Source organism: Amblyraja radiata, chromosome 6 (genome assembly GCF_010909765.2).
Source record: "Amblyraja radiata isolate CabotCenter1 chromosome 6, sAmbRad1.1.pri, whole genome shotgun sequence".
Taxonomy (NCBI): domain Eukaryota; kingdom Metazoa; phylum Chordata; class Chondrichthyes; order Rajiformes; family Rajidae; genus Amblyraja; species Amblyraja radiata.
Window position 1 is genome coordinate 53,752,962 of NC_045961.1, and position 21,855 is coordinate 53,774,816.

General features: G+C 44.1%; 1 protein-coding gene across 1 annotated transcript in view; it reads left to right on the plus strand.

Moving 5' to 3' along the window:
• The window catches only part of LOC116974718, a 117,835-nt gene that overhangs the window by 52,538 nt on the left and 43,442 nt on the right, over positions 1–21,855 (plus strand). Inside the window, exons 22-24 of the mRNA XM_033023437.1 lie at positions 823–985; positions 2,388–2,480; positions 8,243–8,301. Coding sequence (XP_032879328.1) covers positions 823–985; positions 2,388–2,480; positions 8,243–8,301 — 315 coding nt within the window. The remainder of the gene's footprint in view (positions 1–822; positions 986–2,387; positions 2,481–8,242; positions 8,302–21,855) is intronic.

A 21,855-nucleotide genomic window follows, 5' to 3' on the forward strand; every position in this document is an offset into this window, starting at 1 on the left:
TGATTGTGGTGGGTAGGGTAGTAAGCCCACCCCTCCTCTTCCTCCCTTCTCTATCTCCCCACCCCACCACAATCAGTCTGAAAAAAAATCCCGACCTGAAATGTCACCTATCCCTGTTCTACATAGGTGCTGCCTGACCAGCTGAGTTACTCCAGCATTGTTGTGCTTTTTTTTTGTAAACCAGCATCTGCAGTTCCTTGTATCTCCACATAAAAACACTGCCATTGTTGCAGCTTTTTAAATTGTAGTGCAAAAGATGCATTCACATTATAACACAAAAATGGGGCATAATAATGATTGAATACTCAACATTGTATAGTTTAACATGGGATACAAGTATAGTATATACGGGTAAGTATACAATAAATTATATGTATACTATTGTGTACACTTCAATATTGAAGTGATTCAATCATTCAGACTGAATTATATCCCATTATGTCTGAATTATGGCCTATTAAGGCAGAGTTCAGTCTGAAGAAGGGTCCTGATCTGAAACGTCACCTATCCAGGTTTTCCAGAGATGCTGAGATTACTCAAGCACTCTGTGACTTTTTATTTGTAAATGAGCAACTGCAGTTCCTTGTGTAGGAAGGAAATTTAGATGCTGGTTTACACCGAAGATAGAAACAAAATGCTGGTGTAACTCAACGGGTCGTGCAGCATCTCTGGAGAAAAGGAATAGGTGACATTTTGGGTCGAGACCCTTCTTTAGACTTGCCTATTTCTTTTCTCCAGAGATGCTGCCTGACCCGTTGAGTTACTCCAACTTCTGCAGTTCATTGTTCCTTAAGTAATTGTAACATGTGCGTCTCTTCCTAGAAATGGGGGCACAAAGATGATATTCTATGCATCGCTCAGTGTCCTCCAACTCTACTGGCAACATCTAGCTACGATGGAGAAACTATTGTATGGAATATGATCTCTGGTCACATTTGTTGCCATCTACACAACCCGTCAAATCGCGTGTGTGGAGAGGGAAGAGGTATGATGACAGGATTGTGGGTCGGCATTTTGCAATTATCCCTTAGTTTAGAGATACTGAGTGGAAACAGGCCCTTCAGCCCACCGAGTCTGCCCCACTAGCGATCAACCGTACACTAGTTCTAACCTACACACGAGGGACAATTTACAAGCAGTTAACCTACAAACCGGCATGTCTTTGGGATATGGAAGCAAACCGGAGCATCTGGAGAAAACCCACAAGGTCACCGGGAGAACGTGCAAACTCCACTCAGACAGCACCTGAGGTCAGGATCGAAGCTGGGTCTCTGGGAAGCAGCAGCTCTACCGCTGTGCCATTGTGCCGTCCTTTAATAGAGGTGACGGTATTTAGAGTCAGAGTCATATGGCATAGAAACAGGCCCATCAGTCCAACTTGTCCATGCTGACCTAATTGGCCCATCTAAGCTTTGAAGAAAAATGAATGTTATATATACATTTATTTTTTTTTAGTCATTGATGTTGATGACCTCATTCAGAAATTAATATTCCAAAGTTAATGTTTTAGGGCGGCACAGTGACTCAGCGGTAGAGTTTCTGCCTCACAGCGCCAGATACTTTGGTTTGATCCCGACTGCAGATGCTGGCTGTATGGAATTTGTATGTTTTTCTCTGTGACTGCGTGGGTTTTCTCCGGGTGCTTTGGTTTCCTCCCACAACACAAAGACATGCAGATTTGTAAATTAATTTGCTTCGGTAAATTGTATATTGTCAATAGACAATAGGTGCAGGAGTAGGCCATTCGGCCCTTCGAGCCAGCACCGCCATTCGCTGTGATCATGGCTGATCATCCTCAATCAGTACCCCGTTCCTGCCTTTCCCCATATCCCCTGACTCCGCTATCTTTAAGAGCTCTATCTAACTCTCTCTTGAAAGCAGAGAATTGGCCTCCACTGCCTTCTGAGGCAGAGAATTCTACAGATTCACAACTCTCTGTGTTAAAAAGTTTTTCATCATCTCTGTTCTAACTGGCTTACCCCTTATTCTTAAACTGTGGCCACTGGTTCTGGATTCCCCCAACATCAGGAACATGTTCCTGCCTCACGCGTGTCCAAACCCTTAATAATCTTATATGTTTTAATAAGATAGCCTCTCATCCTTCTAAATTCCAGAGTATACAAGCCCAGTCGCTCCATTCTATCAACATATGACAGTCCCGCCATAGTGTGTGGGATAGAACCAGTGTAAGGGTGAACACTGGTCAGCATGGAAGGGTCTGTTTCCACGCTGTGTTTCTAAACTACACTAAAACTAAAAAGACGAGAGCAAGATTAAAGAAAAATGACAATTATTTATTGGTACCACTACATTAAATCACATTTTATTCCTATTTTAATTTTTGTTGATTTTCTAATTATTATTACTTTTCAATGTTCTCACTACAGTAATAGATAAAAGTGTAAATAAAGTTATATTCTTGAAAAGTCGAGCACTGAAGATTGAATTAGGAGCATCCCTGGTTACAACTGGTCCCCAAGGTAAGTTGAAGGTTCAATTTAAAAATAAAAAGACAAATGTGAAACTGATAAAATTCTGAAACAATAGCTGAATGTGTTGGAAATGTACAGACCTGTCAGCATCTGGATTGATTCAATAAGTAGATTCAGATATAAACCCTCTTCAACCCAGTGTCAGGAAGCAGATTATTTTATGGTGACTCAAAGAAATGCAGATGCTGGAAACTTGTGGATCAAGCAGCATCTGTGGAGGGAATGGACATACGATGATTTGGGTTGGGTCCCTTCTTGACTTTCTGTATTGGGCCACGTCCACTTGTCAGTGCGTTGCAAGCACTCGCCGCTCTCAATGCAAACAAATTGCCCAACTCATCTCCTTTAAAAATTTCCCCTCTCACCTAAAAGCTATGCCCTCTAGTCTTTGACATTTCCATTCTAAGAGGTTCTGACTGTCTACCCTAACTATGCATCTCATAATAGTAAGATTAAACGAGAACTTACCAGTTTGAAGTTTGATCTTTATTTTATGAGGAGTTACGATGAGGGATTACATGAAGACCCCGCCAGCACGCATGCACGACATTCTTCAAAGCAGCGGTGTGGAATCACAGAAAAACACAGTAATTGAAATAAACATAGTAAAGATAAGGAGAACTAAGATACCAGTTGACCTTTATAATTGAGGGTGGGAGCGGAGGGCACGTAATCCCTCATCGTAACTCCTCATAAAATAAAGATCAAACTTCAAACTGGTAAGTTCTCGTTTAATCTTACTATTTTACTTCGGAGTCACGTGAGTGACTACGTGAAGATTTTAAAGCTCTGTGATTTCAAACCGTGGAACAGTCCATGCTTCACTCACTGCCAAAGTCATCCAAGGGAGGAAGTATGTTATCGTAATTAAACATGAATCTGGTTTAAAACAATAACGATATTTATTTTAACACAATAATAAAACAAAATAATGCTCCCCCGGGCTTAAATTATATATTTGCAGAGTCTAAAATCCTCTCTGCAAATAACACCGGTTTTATAATCGGCTTATTGTAGAACGTTTGAAAAGTTCTTTCCGTGGACCATCCCGCTGTTGCCAGGATGTGGTCCAATGGTACGTCCATTTTCTTAGCCGCCGATGTAGATGCTGCCCTGGTGGAGTGAAATGTATAAGTATCCGTATCCACCCCAGCAGCTCCCAATACCTGTTTGAGCCATCTAGAGATGGTTTGAACCGACACCCGACCATGTGGCTTTTTGTGGCTGACCCATAGTGCCTTTTCTCTCCCTTGGGAAGCTTTGGTTGTGTTGAGGTACTGTAGTAGATGTATCATGACACATAAACGGGGCTCAGGTGGGTACGCCCGGAATTCCATAATTAGTCCAGAAGTTCCTGGTCTGCTCTGTTTTACCAGCTCCTGGATAGTAAAAGTTACTTGGTCAGATGTTATGACCATGTTGTCCAGTCTGAGTAGGTGAAGGGACTGGACCCTTTGTGCTGAGACCAAAGCCATCAGCATAGCCGTTTTTAGCGTAAGCTGTTCCAGAGCGAGGGATCTGGCCATCCCCTTAGGTATGTCAGGACGACACTGACATCCCAGATTTGGGTGTACCTAGGTCTAGGGGGGTTGGTATTGTAGATGCCTTTCATTAATTTGGCCACCAGTGGATGAGATCTTATGGACTGTTGTCCTGGTGCCTGCCCCAAATAGGCTGACAGTGCACTCCTAGCACAATTGATTGTACTATAGCTCAGACCTTCATCGTGGTGAAGGCTGGTCAGGAACTACAGTACGTTTGTTATGGTTGCTGTGTTGTATGCTGTCCCTGTTCTTGAACAGTACATTTTCCATTTTCTGATGCTGGAGAGATATTGTTTCTTGGTGGAAAGTCGGTGAGATGCTGTCATCATGTCCATGGTCCTATTTGACAATCCCAGGTCCAATAATGTTTTTTTTAAAATCTGCAACCCAACAGGTTTATTCTGTCATGGCATGGGTGACAATTGCCTGTGACAGGGTGGATCAATAGGTCTGGTCTGCTGGGGATGGTCATGGGTGGTTCTATGACCATGTCAAGGACCACTGGGAACCATGGCTGTGTAGGCCAGTCGGGTACTACCAAAATACCTGAAGCAGAGTCCATCTGTATTTTGCGTAGTACCCGACTGATGAGGCAGAAGGGGGGAAAGGCATAGAAATATATATTTCCCCAATTTAGCGAGAATGCGTCCATCGCCACTGCCTCAGGATCTGGTTCCCAGGCGACATATGTTGATACCTGGTGATTCAGTCGGGATGCAAAGAGATCGATATCTGGTGTCCATATTGCTTTGTAATTTCAGCAAATGTTTTGGGGTTTAACATCCATTCGGTGTTGTCATTGAATTTGCGTGACCTGGTGTCTGCCACTGTATTTAGCTTACCTGGTAGGTAAGTTGCTGATAGCCAAATATGTCTGTCGACACACCATTGCCAAATTGTGTTGACCAGATTATCACATGATATCGATTTTATCCCGCCCATATGATTAATATAGGCCACCACTGTGGTATTGTCAATTTGTAAGCGGACATGCAAATGGTGCATAGTTGAACAGTAAGCTTTTAAACCATAAAACACACCCAACATTTCCAAATAGTTTATACCCAGCCTTGAGCACTAGCATCCGTTTGTATCGTGAATGATGGATTATTGATAATGATGGGACTGGAACTATGCCAAATGTTCTCTTTCCACCATTGTAACTCTGATATTGCTTTGGTTGGTAATTTCATGGTTCGGTCAAAATGACCTGCATGTTGTTTTAACGCTTGCACCTTTGCTCTTTGTAAGTTCTGGTAATGCAGAGGTCCAAGTTGGGCAGCTGGAATGCTGCTACTAATTTCCCAATTACTCTTGCCACTTGTCGAATAGTTGGTTGATTGGCAATCATTAATTTGTTGCAGGCTTGTGCCAATTCTGCTGCTTTTTCTTTTGGCAATGTTACAGACATGTGGACTGAGTTAATTGTGAATCCCAGATAGTCCATTGTTGTGGATGGCGTCAACTTAGATTTATCTGGATGTATGACAAATCCCAACGTTTCAAATAAATGTTTAGTAGCTAATACTGCTGAATTAGCTAATTCCAGGGTTTTGCCTATTATCAAAATATCATCAAGATATGCCATGACAATATGTTTTTGTTTTCTTAGTATTGCCAGGGCTGGTTTTAATATCTTGGTAAACAGTCTTGGGGCCGATGTTAGACCATTAGGCAACGATTTATACTGCCATAGTTGCCCCATCCAGTTAAACTTTAGGTATCTACGATGATCCTTATGAATGGGTACTGAGTAGTATGCATCTTTTAAATCGATGCATGCCATAAAGTATCCTTTGGAAATCAATTGTTTGGCAGTAACAAATGTTTCCATTTTGAAATGTATATACTTGACAAAAGTATTCAATGGTGTTAAGTCAATGATGATGTGACATCCACCATCTTTTTTAGTTTTAGTAAAGATATTTGATACAAATTCCAAAGGGTCATGTTTTGATTTTTCTATGATCCCCTTTGTATGTAGTCTCACCAGTTCTGCTTGTCCCTCGCATTTTTCTTTTTGTGAGAGGGTAAATTCCCTGTGGGGTGCATGCTGAACTGGTGGCATACTTTCTTGAATAAATTCAATTTTGTATCCTTGAATACTTTGTAGTATATAATTGTCAAGAGTGATAGTCCTCCATGCTTCCAAAAACAGGTGTAACCTCCCTCCTGTTAGTAAGGGCCCTGCACCTTTTATGTTCTGGAAGGAACCAGACCCACCTACCTCCATTGTTACTGGTAGAATATTCATTTCTTGGGCTTGCGGTTCTGTGTCTGTCGAGGTGGTGCTGTGTGGGGGTGGCGCATCTTCCATGGGGTCCGCTCTGGGCCCTGTCCTAAAAAAGACTTCCGGGAATGATATGCGGGCCCCGAGCTTTCACCAGTACCATGCTATAGACGCCTACTGGTGGATGCGTAGGGGTACTGCCGTCTGGGTTGCGTGGTCTTGCTCGTTCCGGGGCCTGCGCTCATGAGGCCAAATGCTTTGGACTCTTCGTCCAGATCTTTCACTTGTTTTGGGAGATCTTTGCCAAATAGCAGGATTTGTGGCTGTAAGGTCGGCGTTTTGCACAGTCCTGCGAATTTGGGGTTGAGGGCAGGTCTTATGGCTTCTTTCCGGAGATTATTTATTTCATACTGTGTGGTACACAGCAGAGCCAGGGTGTCCTGTTGATTGTTTGTCATGTCGACACCGTCCACGGAACGAGTGTATGAGGTTATTGCCGACGTCAGGAGCTTCAGTATTTTCTGTAGTTTGAGTTCTTGGGTTCGGATACCAAGCCCAATGTACCCCCAGATTTGGTTGTTGACAGCTGGTACATTGAGCGATATGGAGTTTTCTGGAGGCGTGTATAGTTCCATCGCCTCATTGACTACCTGTTCTTGGAGTGGATTAAAGGACAGGTAGTCAATGCTAGCCACCAGTTTGGGCTGTAACGGCTGTCCCGCTTGCGGTGTTGTGGCGTAGCGGTTCACCACTCCCAGCAGCTCTTCCTGTTCCTGTATCCCCAGCATGCTATCGTGTTCTTCAGCCACTGACCCCTGTTCTTGACCAGCCCAGTCCTGGTCACCAATGCTCCCCTCTGCTGAGGGTAATGCGATGGCCAGTGCTTGGTGATGCACTGTAGCGGGAGTGCTTGTACTCCCTTGGCGGGCTTGCCCCATCTCCCTGAGCAAGTCCCGCTGGATCAATTGCTCCATGAGCCGTTCCATGCGGCCCAAACGGTCACCTCTGCCCCTCTCGGGCGGTGAGTCTTCCGGACCGGACTCATCAGAGAGAACCAGCCGGACCGACTTCTGTTTAGCCTTGCCTCCAGCCCGCTGCGGTTGTTCGAGCTGTGCAGCTAGCGGCGCTGGGATTGGCTGTACAGAGCTTTCGTCTGTGGACCGCAGCGAGTGCGGTCCAGGTGTCGCGGGTCGCCCCCCCACTGCTGGAACCCTCCTGCTTCTTTGTTTGTTTTCCCTTGTTCATGTTTCTGTAAGGTAAAGCAGAACAAGGGTTCCAAAATACGAAATCAGAGTAAGTTTACTTACCTGGAGGTCCCATTTTTAAACTTGTTGCGGGAGAGCTCGTGCTCCCGTCTGTCGCTGTTGCACTGCGTGAGACGCTATGTCGCGCATGCGTGCTGGCGGGGTCTTCACGTGACTCCGAAGTAAAATTTTGTATATTTCTATCAGGTTTCCCCTCAACCTTCGATGCTCCAGTGAAAACAATCCAAGTTTGTCCAACCTCTCCTCATACCCTCCAATTTTTTTTCCATCCTCTCCTCATTGATGATACCTGTTGTAGCAGACGGCTTGTTTAATTTTAATTTTAGTTGGAGAGGTACAGCATGGAAATAGGCCCTTCGGTCCACCGTCCACACTGACCAGTGATCTCCCATACACTAGTTCTATGTTATCCTAGTTTCGCATCTGCATCCTACACACTAGGGGCAATTTAAGGAAGTCAGTTAACCTACCAACCTTTACATCTTTGGAGTGCGGGTGGAAACCGGAGCATCCGGAGAAAACCCATGCGGTCATAGGGAGAATGTACAAACTCCATACAGACAGCACCCTTAGTCAGGATTGAACCCAGGGCTCTGGCACTGTAAGGCAGCAACTCTACCGTTTCGCCACTGTGCTGCTCCTTTTCAGTGGAATTAGAGCTTCCAGTCATTTCAATTTGTTTTTAACATGAATTATTTTTGATTTTTACAGGTTCACTTGTATTCTGGAGCCTGTTGAATGGTGGACAGCTCTATGCTGCTTTTCCTGCTGTGAGTTGCGTTATATTACACAGCATCAAGGTCTTAGCAATGCGTAAAGAAAAGATGCATGCATTACAATAAAGAGTTGAAATGCCCTTTGATTCTTGCAGATAATAGAGCCAAATAGAGTAATACTGGCATGAAAACGGGTCCTTCGGCCCAACTTGCCCATGCTGACCACCATGCTCCGTCTGCACTGGCCCCACCTGCCCGTGTTTGGCCCATATCCCACTAAACCTGTCCTATCCATGTATCTGCCTAAATGTTTCTTAAAAGTTGTGATAGTACCTGCCTCAACTACCTCCTCCGACAGCTCGTTCCATCCACCCACCCACCCTTTACTGTAAAAAAAAAGTTACACCTCAGGTTCCTATTAAATCTTGCCCCCCTCACCTTAAACCCATGTCCTCTGGTTCCTGAGTCCCCTACCCTAAGCAAAAGACTGTGTGTTTACCTGATCTATTCTTTTATTCTATTATATATAAGAAACAATGTCAATCTCTGTATGATATTTTGAATGAACAAATACTTCATTCCAATGGCTTTCAGTACCTTGATCTTCATCAGTCAGGGTATTGAGTATAGAAGTTGGAATGTTATGTTACAGTTATACAAAATGTTGGTGAAGCCACACTTGGATGTTGGACTACTTCAGACAAGTTGCAGGAGACTAACACGGCACAAAGGGTACAGTCATTACATAAATTAAGACTGGACAACATGACTTCTTCATCTGAAAATATTATGTTTCATATTTATGAATTAGTAAAGCAGAACAGATAGGATCAGCAGGCCTCAATATAGAATTTAGGTCTTACCCAACAGATGATCGTCTCTGTATAGTAAGACATTTCGTGTATACATGGAGAACACGAAAATCATCAGAGGCAATGAGAAGGCACTTTTAGTCAGCCATAAGCAACCACACAAAAGAGTGACGGTCCAAGACCATCTCAAGATGGCTGAAACAGGTTCTAATCAGGCTGGGGTGGATACTAATATTTTTAAATCTCATTCCACCAGGGCTGCAGCTACATCGGCAGCTATGCAGTTGGATGTACCAATGGACCCAAATCCTCAAGGCCAGCAGGATGGTCAGGGGAAAAAAAACATTCCAACTATTTTATCATAAACCAGTCATTTAAACCTGGAACGTTTGCAGAAACAATTTTAAGTTCTGTAATTTAATTACCCATAAATAGGGGCTATAATTTTGTGTTAATAAATTTCATGGATTTCAATGTCGGATTCATGTCTAAATTATGTTGACACAATTCCTCCTACAGTCATTAAGGCAGATGTGATGCATGGACTCATTTCCACGGCATGAAATCACAGAGCTTTGAAATCTTCACGTAGTCACTCATGTGACTCCGAAGCAAAATAGTAAGATTAAACGAGAACTTACCAGTTCGAAGTTTGATCATTATTTTATGAGGAGTACGTTGAGGGAATACGTGCCCTCCGCTCCCACCCATGATCATATACTCATCTGGTATTTCTTCTCTAATCTTACTATGTTTAAGTCATTACAGTTATCTGTGATTTCACACCGATGCTTTGAAGAATGACACGCATGCGTCCTGGCGGGGTTCTTCACGTATTCCCTCAACGTACGCCTCATAAATTAACGATCAAACTTCGAACTGGTAAGTTCTCGTTTAATCTTATTATTCTGTGTTATACCGAAGATAGACACAAAGTGCTGGAGAATCTCTGGAGAAACGGAACAGGTGATGTTTGGGTCGGAACCTTTCTTCAAGCTTTCAGAGATTTATCTTTGTGTCTGTATTTTTATCTGGTTTATGTTCATTTTAAACTTGATTTGAATCCTCCCCTAAGATAGTGAACCCAAAAATTCAATGGAGCCATGATGTGGATTTTGTTGTGGTAGACTATAGAAAGTTGGCAAGCCTATACTTGGAATTTTTACAGAAGTGCAGATGGGGCAGATAAAGAGCCTACACGACAGAACATGAAGATTAATTAAATGCAAGCAATCACTCGAGTCCTACAATTTCCAGACAAAATACTTTCACGGAAATAGAGAACAATTAAGGCAATTCATCATCATTGGCGGTCACTTGAAATGAGTATGACTGTCCACTCCTCTCCGTAGGGTCATCTACTAGTGGGTCTGCAGATGTCTGTAGAGGCCGATCTGCGATCCACACACATTGGTGCAACGTGGCAGTGGAGACTGGCGGTGGTTGGTAGTCATCGAGCCCCCTTCTCTCTCTCCTTACGGTGCTGTCGCGGTGTCTCTGCGACACTGCATAGTTCCGTTCATGACATGCAGCTCCTTCCTGCATGGATTCTAGGAGCGCCTGTCCAGTGCAAGGTGGAATTTCTTGTTCTTGATTTTGTCCTTGAAGCATTTCTTGGCCTGCCGGGGGCTCGCCAATCTTCCTTCAGTTGAGAGTACAGGATCTGTTTCAGGAGACGAGTGTTGGACATGCGGATGACATGGCCAGTCCATTGAAGATGGTGCTGCATTATTGTGGTGGTGATGCTGGTCATGTTGGCTTCCTCCAAAACACTGATGTTGGTGCGTTTGTCCTCCCAGAATCTTTCGTAAGGATCTTTGATGGTATTGTCCCAGGGCTCTCAGGTGCCTGCTGTAGGTGGTCCATGACTCAGCTCCATACAACATGGTGGAGAGGACAACGGCTCTGTAGACTAGCAGTTTTGTTTGGGCCTTTAGGTCTCTGTCTTCAAAGGCTCTTTTCCTGAGTCTGGCGTGGCTCCGCTGGCACAACTCAGGTGATGGTTGACCTCAGAGTCGATGTCAGCTTTGGAGGAAAAAAATGCTGCCAAGGTAGGGAAGTTGGTCACCGTTTTCAAGAGTGGTGTCATCCACTTTTATAGGGGCTGGGTAGATGGTTGGTTGGGTGTAGGTTGATGTGGGACAAGGGTTTTCCTGATGTTTACGGTTAGACCCATGGCTCTGTATGCCTTGGCAAAGGCATTCAGGATGCCCTGGAGGTCTTCTGCAGAGTGTGCTGCAATATCCGTACTGAAGCTCCATGATGGCGGTGTTACTGACTTTGCTCTTGGCCTTCAACCTATTAAGGTTGAAGAGCCCACCGTCAACTCTGTAGAGGATTGGTATCCCCTGTGGCAGCTCTTCACCAATGAGGTGAAGTATTGCAGCACCAGGGGCGCCGCATGATTGGCAGCCCCGCCAACAGTCTGTCTGTGTTTTCGTCTTTTTTTAATTTTTAGTGCGTTTTAAAAGTTTTTGTAAATGTTCTCCAGTTTGTTTTATGTGGGGGGGGTGGGGAGGGGAAGGGGGTCGGGGGAAACTTTTTTTCAGTTTCTTACCTTGCCGGTGATGCGATCTTTTTTCAGACCGCATCTCCGGTTGCTCTGAGGCCTCCCATCGATGGAGCTGGAGGCCTCCTCGGACGGACTTTGAGCCCCATCGCGGGGCGGGGACTTAACATCGGAGTCGATCCCTTGCCTGGGATCTCTCCAACCGTGGCCTGCGGATTTTACCAGCGCGAGCTCGCTGGCTCGGGGGAGGCTAGTCGGGAGCTCCAACAACGGAGAGGCTCGACCAGTCCCGACCAGTCCCGATCGCCGGCGCGGGGCAGCTAACATCCTCCTGATGCAGGAGCTGATCGCCCGGATGCGCCGCTGCGTACAGGAATCAAGATCCCCAACCGCAGGAGAGCAAAGAAGGGAAGAGATCCTTCCATCACAGCGAGGAATGTGGAGGAGTCACTGTGGTGGATGTTTATGTTAAATTGTATTTTGTATGTTCCTTTGCTTTTTATATGTATGCCTGACTTGGCAAATGAAATTCCTCGTATGTTGCAAACATACTTGGCTAATAAAGTATTATTGTGATTGTAATTGCAATTGTGATGAGGGAAACAAACAGGGTGGGTGCGATGATGCATCCCTGTTTGACCCCCGTTTCCACAGTGAAGGGCTCGGACTCAGAGCCACAGTTGCTGAGCATTTTTCCTGGAGTTGGCGTACTTTGAAAATCATGTCCGCTATACCTCTGGATGGACAGAAGCCACACTGTTTTTCTGCAGTACCTCCTCAGACAGTGGTGGAAGTAAGTTTGCGAGGACACGAGCAAGGACTTTGCCTGTTGTTGACAGGAGTGAGATGCCCCTGTAGTTCCAGATGAAATACTTTCATGGAATAGAGAACAATTAAGGAAATTACATCCAGCACTAAGTGATATAGAGCAGCCAGTAATAGAGTCACCAACAGTAACTTTCAAAGAGAATCTTAAAGCCAAGTTGGAGACATTGACAAGGCAGTGACAATGTACCATCAGATATGCATATCTGCCAGTTATTCAGCACAATCAAATGTTGAGAAATCAAAAAGTAAGCCTGGACTGAAGATTCATTCATTATTTCTTGAGACACAAGGAACTGCAGATGCTGGAATCTTGAGTAAAACACAAAGTGCTGGAGGAACTCAGTGGGTCAGGCAGCAGCTATGGAGGGAATGGACAGACTACATGGATTTGGTAGCACAGTGCTGCAGTGGGTAAAGCCGCTACCTCACTGCGCCAGAGACCCGGGTGCGAACCTGACCTCAGGTGCTATTTGTGTGGAGTTTGCACTTTCTCCCTGTGACCACATGGGTTTCCTCGGGTGCTCCAGTTTCCTCCCACATCATCTAGGTATGTTGCAAAACTTACCTTCAGTGGCGCTGCAGTTCTGTCACTGCCCGTGTGCGCGACTTTGGCGCCTTTGAGAGGGGGGCGGGTTTAAAATGCCGTTTTCTCCAGGCTGTTTAAAACGATGTTGGTCAGCCTGTTGAGTTGCTCCGACATTCGTCGCTGAACTTATTTTTAAACTAAGTTGGATAATTTAATTGTTAGAGTAAATTAAAAATCATCTTCTAAAGCCGTGAACGCCGACAACGGGACGGATCTCACGTAGGGGACAAGGCAAGGTACACTGTTTATTTTTTACATTAAAAGTACTTCTAAGATGCCTTTAATCAAAATTTTAAGTTGCGAGAAGGTGACTTGGGACCGGCAGTATTTTCTGCGACATGGGCTTCAAATTCACTGCAACCGCAAGGTTCCAAACCATCGCGTTCCACAAAATCCACTCGCAAGATGATTTAAATGGCCATTAATTTACAGCAATTAAACACTAAATTCCTTCCATTTGGCCTATAAATTGAGATTTAAAAATTATGTTATATTGTGAATTCTTGTGTGAATGTTATTTGGACATTTAGGCTAAAACCGGAGGAGGCGCTGTCCTGAACGGCTGCCTGTCCTGCAGCTGTCCGTTTTTTTTCCTTTCTTTTTTATTATTTTTAGTTGTTAAGTGTGCAGTCAGGGGGTCTAAATCTTTTTATGTGTGGAGGGTGGTGGGGGGGAAGGGGGAAACTGCTTTTCTAAGTCCCTACCTGGTCGGAGGGGTTGCCTTCCTCCGAGCAGCGTCTTCGACCTGTCCTCGCGGCCTACCAGCGGGTCCTGGAGCGACGTTTCCCTGAGGGGACCTGGCCAGAACATCGGCTTTGGCGGCGGCGCAGAACATCGGCGTTGGCGGCGGCGCAGAACATCGGCTTTGGCGGCGGCGGCGCAGCGCTGGAGCGCTGTCGTGGAGCGAGCGATGCCTTCCTGGGTCGCCGCCCTGGGACTCCAGTATGCTTGGTATTTTGTGGAAAACATCGTGGAGCCGCGGTTCTGCGGAGCGGCCAGCTGCGACGTTGAACTTACATCTCGCCGAGATCACCAGTGTGCGGAGCTCCGTCTGGCGTGGTCTGTTGGCTTGGAAGCCGCAGGCTCCGGTGGGAAGGCGGCCGTTCCTGGCACCCCAAGCCGCTGGGGGTTCTCCGGACGCCGGAGTACCATCACCCGGCGAGAACATCCGGCGTCGTGGCGGCGACTGTGGAGGCCTCAATAGGCCCGACTTTGGGTGGACAAGGGGATGGGGACTGGACTTTGTGCCTTCCCCCACAGTGGGAATCACTGTGGGGGGATGTTTTTATGTTTTGGTGTTGAATTTCTTCATGAATACTGTGTTGTATTTTTATTAGTGTGCTGCAAGGACATCAGAATTTCCCCCTGAATAAGGGGATTAATAAAGTCTATCAATCAATCAATCAATCAATCAATCAATCAATCAATCAATCAATCAATCAATCAATCAATCAATCAATCAATTTAAAAATGTAAATCGTTTCTTAAGAAATGGATAGATGTTTAGATCTGGTAATTGAATTTTGTAATTAAGCTACAATTGGATAACTAACTAATTGTATGCTTTAATTTCAGGTCATCCAAATAAGATTGTTTAATATTTGTTTCTGAATGCTTCAATCTATAATAACTGAAAATTCCTTTCAATTCTCTTAATTTTCAAGAAGGATGGGCATTTGACTGTCCTTGATCACAGCTTTTGTGTTAAGTCAATGGAAAAGCAATAGGGAACAAGATGCTAATTTCCGAGTATGAAAATGGCCGTAACTTTTTTTAATACTGAAGATATGAAAGTGAATTAGGTGTCAAATTAAACATTTTTATGCTTTATCTGATGGGATAAATTGCAGGCTTGATTTTTTTAATCTCAAAATGTTGTAACATTGCTACATCATCTAAGATGAGTGAGTTTGTAGGTTAATTTGCATCTGTAAATTGCATCTGGTGTATAGGGAGGGATTAAGAAAGTGGGATAACATAGAACTAGCAGTAAGCAATCTGCAGTGAATCAAGGCTGGCTTGAAGGCTGGAGTTAATGTGTGCCATCACCAGTCTCTTGAAGCACATCACAGAGGTTAAAAATGTCCTTGAATACTCCTGCTATCTGATCTGCACAGTTCCTGAGGACACGGCCAGGGACCCCATCCGGGCCCGATGTATGTCGGTGAATTAGACCAGAAGACCGTAAGACATAGGAGCAGAATTAGGCCATTTGGCTCATCCAGTCTACTCTACCATTCCATCATGGCTGATCTAGTATTTTTTCCTTTTCAACCCCTTTCTCCTGCCTTCTCCCCATATCTTTACATACTCTGTAACCAAGAAACTATCAATCTCTTTTAAAAATACCCAATGACGTCCTCCAGCATCATCTGTGGCAATGAATCCCACAGATTCCCACCACCCTCTAGCTAAAGAAATTCCTCCTTATCGTCATTCTAAAGGGACGTCCTTTTATTCTGAGGCTGTGCCCTCTGGTCCGAAACTCTCCCACTAGTGGAAACATCTTCTCCACACCCACTCTATCCAGGCCTATCATTGTTCGGTAATTTTCAATGCGGTCCACCTCATCGTTGATGACATTAAGTCAATTATTTTAATATAGTTAACAACTCCGAGGCTTCGTCCAGTTTAATTTGGAATCTTTGGAATTACATTCCAATTCCTGAAGCATGTGCCCAAATACAAAATATACCATTGAAACAATATGCCTGGATAATGGAATAATCTGAGTTTCGTTTCGTTTATTACTGTCACGTGTACCAAGGCACAGTGAAAAGCTTTTTTGTTGTGTGCTATCCAGTCGGCAAAAAGACTGTACATGATTACAATCAAGCTGCCCATGGTGTATAGATACAGGATAAAGAGTATAATGTTTAAAGGTATAAAGTTCAGTAAAGTCCGATTAAAGATAGTGCAAGGGTCTTCAGTGAGGTAGATGGGAGGTCAAGATCACTCTGTAGTTGGTGATAGTATGGCTTAGTTGCCTGATAGCAGCTGAGAAGAAACTGTCTCTGAATCTGGAGGAATGCACTTTTACACTTCTGTACCTCTTGCCTGATGGGAGAGGGGAGAAGAAGGAGTGGCCGAGTGAGAGTGGTCCTTTATTTTGCTGGTGGCCTTGTCGAGGCAGTGTGAAGTGTAGATGGAGTCAATGGAAGGGAAGGTTGGATTGTGTGATGATCTGGGCTACGTCCACCACACTTTGCAATTGTTTGCAGTCTTGGATGTAGCTGTTCCCTAAAGCCCCTGTCCCACTTAGGAGACCGAAACAGCAACCTCTGGTGACCTTGCCCGCCACCCAAAAAAAAATCAAGGTCAAGGTGACCTGCAACCTTCTACCACCTCCCACGCATATGTTGAAAACCTTCCTCGACTTTGAAGAAAACTTCATACGCAAAGCCAGAGCAGGACGACCAGGCTAAGACCTAGGAGAGGTGCAGCCAGAGAAGGACGTCAAGGCTAAGACCTCGGAGAGGCATAGCCATAGAAGATTGGTTCCAGTCGTGGAACTGAAGATAAAGATCTCGGCCAGGAAAAGCCTGGAGGTCTATCAACAGCATCGGGACGTATCTGAAGACGTATGAATGGATTTGTGAGTAAGAAAGATTATTACTGTTTGAATTAAAATCACGGCTTTAATTAAAAGATGTCTGTAACAGAACTTAGTAGGTGTTTTCTTCAGCGTGTCTGCTAAGATGCAAAATATGTCACATTGAGTACTTTCATCAAATAAGTGGTGATAGATTTTGGAAGATCAGACACTTTCTGAAGAGCTGGAATAAATGGCTGTTTATGTCAATGGGGAAATAACTAAATGGAATCTCTACCAGAGATTGAATTGCAATACCTGTGCCCTGAACATGATGGGGAATAAATTATTGTGGAATTAAATCATCTGTAAATTCACCAGAGACATCTCTTGTGAGGATGAATCACAAGCCTACTTTGCATTATGCCAGACTTTGCCTGAAAATACATATTTTAACCTGGTCGGGATCAGATTTAAACACAAAAAGCTGGAGTAACTCAGCGGGACAGGCAGCAACTTTGGAGAGAAGGAATGGGTGATGTTGCTGAAGAAGGGTCTTGACCAGAAACGTCAACCATATCTTCTCTCCAGAGATGCTGCCCATCTCGCTGAATTACTCCAGCTTTTTGTGTCTATCTTTGGTTTATCCAGCATCTGCAGTTCCTTCCTACACATGGGATCAGGTTTAGTTTAATTTAGAGATACAGTGCGTAAACAGGCCCTTCGGCCCACTGAGACCGCACCGACCAACGGCCCCCGCACATTAACACACACTAGGGACAATTTACACTTATATCAAGTATATAAACCCAAGCCAATTAACCTACAAACCTGTACATCTTTAGAGTGTGGGAGGAAACCAAAGATCTCGGAGAAAACTCACGTGATCACGGGGAGAATGTAGAAACTCCATATGGACAGCACCTGTAGTCAGGATAGAGCCCGGTTCTCTGGCGCTGTAAGGCAACAACACGGTGCTGCTTACAGCGCCAGAGACCCGGGTTCAATCCCAAATACGGGTGCTGTCTGTATGGAGTTTGTACGTTCTCCCCGTGACTGCGTGGGTTTTCGCCGAGATCTTCGGGGTTTCCTCCCACACTCCAAAAACGTACAGGTTTGTAGGTTAATTGGCTTGGTATAAGTGTAAATTGTCCATAGTGTGTGTTGGATAGTGTTGGATAGTGTTAATGTGCGGGGATCGCTGGTCAGTGGGCCGAAGGGCCTGCTTCCGCGGTGTATCCCTAAATCTAAAAACTAAAACTAAAACTACCGCTGCACCACTGTGCTGCCCTGATCACTTCATTGCACTGTCTTGAAATAAATATTTTTTTACCAGGGAAGTCAAAATAATATTATATTCTCATCTGTTACCAAAGAACTGATTTCTCTCACTTCAGGTAGCCCCGGCATTCCCTCTCTCTCTATCCCTCCCCCACCCAAGTTGCACTAGCTTCTCATTTTCACCGTACAAACAGCTTCCAATGGCCTGTTTCCTTTACCGCCGTTACTTTTCTGCATCTTTCATTCATTGTTCTTTATCTCTCCACATCACCGTCTATATCTCTCGTTTCCCTTATCCCTAGCCAGTCTGGAGAAGGGTCTCGACCCGAGACGTCACCCATTCCTTCTCTCCAGAGATGCTGCCTGTCCCGTTGAGTTACAAAACAGCTGCATGCATTGACTTTTTGTGCCAATCTTCGCTTTAAACCAACATTTGCAGTTACTTCTTACACAACTGATCTCATATCCTCATTTCCAGTAATTTACCGGTTCAGCTGTAATATCAGCGGCACGTGACATCGGTAGAGTTGCTGCCTTACAGTGCCAGAGACCCGGGATCAATCCTCACTCCGGGTGCTGTCTGTACAGAGTTTGTATGTTCACCCCATGACCACGTTGGTTTTCTCTGGGAGCTCCGATTTACTCCTACACTTCTAAGACCTACAGGTTTGTAGGTTAATTGGCTTTGGTAGCAATTGTTATATTGTTGCAAGTGTGTAGGATAGTGCTAGTTAACGGGGCGAGCTGATTGGTATAGACCAGGTGGAGCGAATGGTCTGTTGCCATGCTGTATCTCTAAACTAAATCTGCTTGCAAGACTTTTAAACTTAGGACCAATTCTTTTTTCAGTTCATGTACTGACTTTCTTTTATGTTGCAATGGATATTTTATTCTAACAGCCTGACTTCTTGTTTATTGATTATTTGTTTATCCTTTTATTTTTCAAATCAATGAACATACTCGGTTAAATAAAGAACTGCAGATTCTGGTTTTCTAAAAAAAAAACACAAAGTGCTGGAGTAACTCGGCAGGTCAGGCTGCAACTCTGGAGAACATGGATAGGTTTCTGAAGAAGGGTCCCGATCCGAAACGTCATATGTCCATGTTTTCCAGAGATGCTGTCTCCCGCTGTGATACTCCAATACTTGTATCTTTCTTTTTACCCAAAGGGTTATAGGGGGAAAATGATCATAGCAATAGATGCATGCAAGAATATCAGGTACAATTTGTTCTTATATTTGCACGTAACTAGACAGAAAATGCTGAAACTCTGAGCAGGCGAGGCAGTGGAAAGAGAAAGTGACTTAACGTGTAAAATCGTTAATATACAGAAGGCTCTTGGGGGCCCAGGTCCATGGGTCCTTGAAAGAGGCAACACAAGTAGAGAAAGTGTTTAAAAAGGCATATGGTATGCTTGCCTTCATGAGTCAATGCATGCAGCTTTTTTGGAATTTGGTTAGGCCACATTTAGAGCATTGCGTGCAGTTCTGTTCTCCCCATTAAAGGAAGGAAGTGGCGACTTTGAAGAGAGTGCAGAAGAGGTTTACCAGAACGCTGCCTGGAATAGAGGGTATTCGCTATGTTGGACGAACTTGGATTGTTTTCTCTGGAGCAACAGAGGTTGAGAGGGTGTCCCCAGGTATTACTGTGCAAGTTCTTTGTGGTGCTACTGGGAAGGGATACTGTTGCCATTTACTTTACTCAAGACTTTAGAGATACAGCGTGATAACAGACACTTTTGCCCACTGAGTCTGCGGCGACCAGTCATCATTCGTACACTAGCACCATCCTACATACTAGGAACAATTTACAAAAGGGCATTAATCTACAAACCTGTATGGCTTTCGAGTGTGGGAGGAAACCGGAGCACCTGGAGGAAACCCATGCAGGTTGCAGGGAGAACGTACAAACTCCATACAGATAGCACACGTAGTCAGGATGTAAGGCAACAGCTCTACCTCTGCGCCACTGTGCCACCCTTAACCTACAAAACTGCATGTCTTTGCAGTGTGGAAGGTGGGAGGTGTGAAGATATAGACAATGACAGGAAAATGTAATTTAATTTTCCAAGCAATAATCTAAAGTGGGGACTGATGTAATTTTCATATTATTAGGTCAATCGCAATTTGCAACAAGAAGTGACAGACAATTTTTTAACAGTGCTTTCGATTCGACCCTGAAATAGGCAGAATACCTTCTACTCTGGATGTAACTGATCTCATCTCTGTTGCCCAGTGAAAATCTATGAGATCTGACTTAACCTGCACATTACACTTTCCATATTACATATCCCTGGAGGTATTATTAGTAATTATATTCATTAAACATTATTAATTAAATATTACGAAACACAACTGATTGACATTTCACTTTAAGATGGGAAAAATGCAACTGTACGTCAAACAGTCTTCTAATGCAAAGTTGTGACTTGGCTTAATTTATTAAGGATAATCCTTTAATCCATCATTTGGTTGCTATGCTTCATTTCTGGAAATAAGTCATGCATGAAATGTGACTTTGCACAAATAAAACACTAAAAACTACTTGCCAACTGAGTATCAAGAATGAATCTAATCACAGACAGGACAATCATACTCATAAGTGAAATGCATTTTGGTTTATATTAATGTTTTCACATGAATTTGATTGTGAAAATCACTTTGGGTGTGTCAATTAAAGTTGTTTCAGTAGACACAAGGAACTGCAGAGGCTGGTTTATAAAAAAAAATGTCACAAAGTGCTGGAATAACTCAGCAGGTCATAAGCAGCATCTCTGGAGAACATGAAAAAGTGATGTTTCAGGTCGGGAGTCATCTTAGTTGATTCAGAATTAGAAACACATACAGTGATTGGGAAAAGACAGAGTGAATGCATAGTCGTTTACCCAGGGAAGAGGAATCAAAAAACAGGGGGCATACAGTAGGTTCAAGGTGAAAGGAGAAAGCATTTAATAGGAACACAAGAAGCACCTTTTTTCACCCAGAGGGTGGTGGGTTTATGGAACGAGCAGCCAGAGAAAGTAATATAATTGTGACAGGTACTCTAACATTTAAAAGAGATTTGGACAGATTCAAGGATAGGAAAAGTTTAGAGGGAGACAAGGAACTGCAGCTGCTGGAATCTTGAGCAAAACACAAGCTGAAGAAACTCAATGGGTCAGGCAGCATCGGTGGAGGAAATGAACTGGTGACTTCTCAGGTTAGGAAAATAAGACAGCAAATGCTGGAGTCAGGCAGGCAACATCCCTGGAGAACATGGATAGGTAACGTTTCGGGTCAAGACCCTTCTCCGGACTCAGGATTGAAGGATTTGGTTCAAACGTGGGCAAATGGGACTACCATAGATGGGGTATTTTGATCAGCATAAATGAGCTGAAGTGCATGTTTCTGTGCTATATGAAGGCTACCAGTATAATCAAGGACCAGTCTTGTCCAGGTCACTCCCTCTTCTCCCCTCTCCCATCAGGCAATAGGTATAGAAGTGTGAAAACACATTCCTCCAGATTAAGGGACAGTTTCTTCCCAGCTGTAATCAAGCAACTGAACCATCCTCTCACTAACTAGAGAGCGGTCTTGACCTCCCATCTACCTCATTGGAGACCTTAGAGCTATCCTTATTCGGACTTTACTGAACTATACCCTTTATCCTGTACCTGTACAAAGTAGAAGGCTTGATTGCAATTCATGTATAGTCTTTCCACTGACTGGATAGTGCGCACCAGACCTTGTTGCACATGACAATAATCAGCTATACTAAAAAAAACTATAACTCTAAGAAGTTTCTTCACCCAGGGAATGGATAGGAAATGTTTCTAGGTATATGGGCCAAATACAGGTTAATGTTACTAGCTTAGATGGGGTATCGGTCGGCATGGACAGGTTGGGCCGAAGGACCAGTTTCCTTCTGTATGACCCTAATAGTGTGGAGGCTCCCTCATTTAATAGTAGGAGAGTCTAGGACCAGAGGCCATAGCCTTAGAACAAAAGGACATACCTCTAATAGGGAGATGAGGAGGAATTTCTTCAGTCAGAGGGTAATGAATCTGTGGAATTCATTGTAA